At 43.0% G+C, this 2,633-nt stretch overlaps 1 protein-coding gene across 1 annotated transcript in view; it reads left to right on the top strand.

The window, feature by feature from the left end:
* Positions 1-2,633, top strand: part of LOC103365758 (leucine-rich repeat and fibronectin type III domain-containing protein 1-like protein) — a 97,777-nt gene that overhangs the window by 49,309 nt on the left and 45,835 nt on the right. The window contains exon 4 of the mRNA XM_008293289.1: positions 1,418-1,585. Within this exon, the coding sequence (XP_008291511.1) occupies positions 1,418-1,585 (168 nt within the window). The remainder of the gene's footprint in view (positions 1-1,417; positions 1,586-2,633) is intronic.

Below are 2,633 nucleotides of genomic sequence, written 5' to 3'. Positions count from 1 at the left end.
AAAGTGTGTTTAGATTGACTCCAGACATGTCGACATCGTTTTAATTAACCTCCAGATTAACTTAAACCTGATTAAATCTGGTTCATGTAAACATAAACCTGGATCCTCTGGAGGAAACCAGAGCAGCTCTCAGAGAAAAGCTTTAATCAGATGATCTAATCCGTTTCCCGTCGCTGCAGCCAGACGACGTGAAACCAGGTTTCTGTCACTCTGAGAAGTTCAATCCTCAGCTGCTGCAGACGTTTAGGACTTAAGAGGAGAACCAGGAGAACCGGAGGACGTTTAGTGGAAACGTTTCCTGCTGCTGCCTTTACAGGTTTTATGTTTTAATAACCACAGAAATGAGAATAAAGCAGCAACAGAGTGAAATTAAAGGCGACTTCAAAGCCTCTGCGCCTCTTTGAAGACGCTGATTGTGGAACTAATTCGTTCAGGTTCTGTTTCTGTGGTTGTGACGGTAATAAAACTGGTCAGAGCGTCACCAGCTGATCCTAAAAACCATTAATTGTTCTGCAAATACGTGAAATTAAAGCTTCCTCTGATCATTTCCTGCCTCTGTTAGTTTAGCATCAGTGTTTTAGCTGCTTCACATCAAACTGTTTCATTTTGCTGAAGCCCAGATGTGCAGCTCTACGGCTAAATCCATAAATAGATGATTGTCGAATGCAGCAGTCGAATGTTGAGTTTAACAGGTGATGATTTTAAAACATCACAGAAAATAAGAGCACAGACGATGTTGGTCTAAAATAGGGAACTTGATCTCCAGTCGGAGGTCATTTACCTTCACGTTAGTCGTGGTTCCCCTAAACTCCCACAATGCTCTCTGCTGCCTCCTCTGNTATTGGTTTCAGACTGGTTTATAGTGGTTTCAGACTGGTTTCAGAGTGGTTTGTACTGGTTATTAATGGTTTCAGACTGGTTTATAGTGGTTTCAGACTGGTTTCAGAGTGGTTTGTACTGGTTATTAATGGTTTCAGACTGGTTTTGAAACTGTCTTGGGACTTGGTTTAAGAATGGTGAAAGGCATAAGTCAGCTTTTAAATAACATCGTCATTGTGCTCATGTTTGTCTTTTAGTGTCTCGTTTTTGCAGTTTTATCTAAATAGAGATTTCTGTAAGAAAAATAAAGAACATTTAGATTAATATTTGTCAAGATGTTTTTTTCCTTTGTTTATAATCTGCTACAGGAACAGGATTTAATTGTGTTTGACGTTATTCTGTCGTATTTTAATGTGTTAACTGTGATGATAACTTTCAGATTTTGTCCTTTTACAGCCGATTTGCTTAAAAACGTTTATTTTCTTGCATTTTATTGACTCGTTCTCTGCATTTATTTATAGGAAATGTGAGCAGTGTTTTGTTTCCGTGGCATCGATTCTCGCAGCAGCTTCACTCCACTTCCTGTTTGTGTGTGCAGGACTTCCTGGAGACGCTGGAGGACCTGGACCTGAGCTACAACAACCTGGTGGACATCCCCTGGGAGACCATCGCCCTGCTGGTCAGCGTCAACACGCTGAGTCTGGACCACAACCTGATTGAGAGCGTCCCCGAGGGAATCTTCTCCAACCTGCACAAGCTGGCCAGGTGAGCGCCGCCCAGCAGCCAATAGGTGCTCAGGAAACACGACCCGCAGATCGCTGATGCTGGTTGGGAGGAGTGTTGCCATGACAACCGGGGGCTGTGATGTCACACACCAGCTGATTTAACTCACGTCTGGAATAAATCAGTGTTCTGAGCCGTTTTAGAGGATTTTTTTAGGTGAAAAATAGAAACTAAACATGATTCTGCTTGTTTCACCTCCGACCTCCTTAAAACTAAAGTTGTTTTATTTCAATCAAACACCTCAACAAGGAACAAATCAAACCAGCAGCAAACCTTCAGAACCGACGGCTGCAGCCTGTTTACAGCTCGATCTCGTCCAGCCTCGTTCTGCCTCCTTTAGCCTTGTTCAGCCTTGTTCAGCCTCGTTCAGCCTCGTTCTGCCTCGTTCAGCCTCGTCCAGCCTCGTTCTGCCTCTGATGAGCCTCCAGATCTCCTGGTTTCCGTCGGAGAGGCTGACGTAATGTCGGGTCTTCAGCCTTCAGCTGCTCCATCCAGTAAACGGGCTGAACTGTTCCTAGAAGGCGACGTTAAAACCGTCCAGGATGAAAACATCCGACTGGATGGAGAACAAAAGGCTCATCAGGAGCTCTTTCATCTATTAAAGGATTTTATTGTTTTGCTGAAGCCTCAGAATTAAAAGAAAACCGTTTCTAATCGCGTTTTGTTGGTCTGATGAGCCGCTCTTTAATTTAATTGATGATGAAAACTGGAGCAGCTGAACCGGATCCGTCCACGTCACGCTTTCAGGGAAACGAAGCTTCTGTGACTCAGTTCAGCTTCAAGGAAAGACTCCTGCAGAGAAGCAGCTCAAAATGTCTCCAGAAAGACACAAAAAAATGTCCCAAATGACCTGAAACCCGTCCAGAATGACCTAAACCTGTCCAAAAAATGACTCAAAAACTGTCCACATAGATTCAAAAATGGTCACAAATGACTGAAGATCATCCAACATGGCTTCAGATTCAATAAAAATGTGTCCAAAATGATAATAATAGTCTTTAAAACTTCCAAACAGACTTAAACCTGGTACA

This window comes from Stegastes partitus, unplaced genomic scaffold (genome assembly GCF_000690725.1).
Source record: "Stegastes partitus isolate 25-593 unplaced genomic scaffold, Stegastes_partitus-1.0.2 Scaffold870, whole genome shotgun sequence".
Taxonomy (NCBI): domain Eukaryota; kingdom Metazoa; phylum Chordata; class Actinopteri; family Pomacentridae; genus Stegastes; species Stegastes partitus.
The sequence above is the reverse complement of the archived record's forward strand: the minus strand, read 5'-3'. Positions and strand labels throughout refer to the sequence as shown.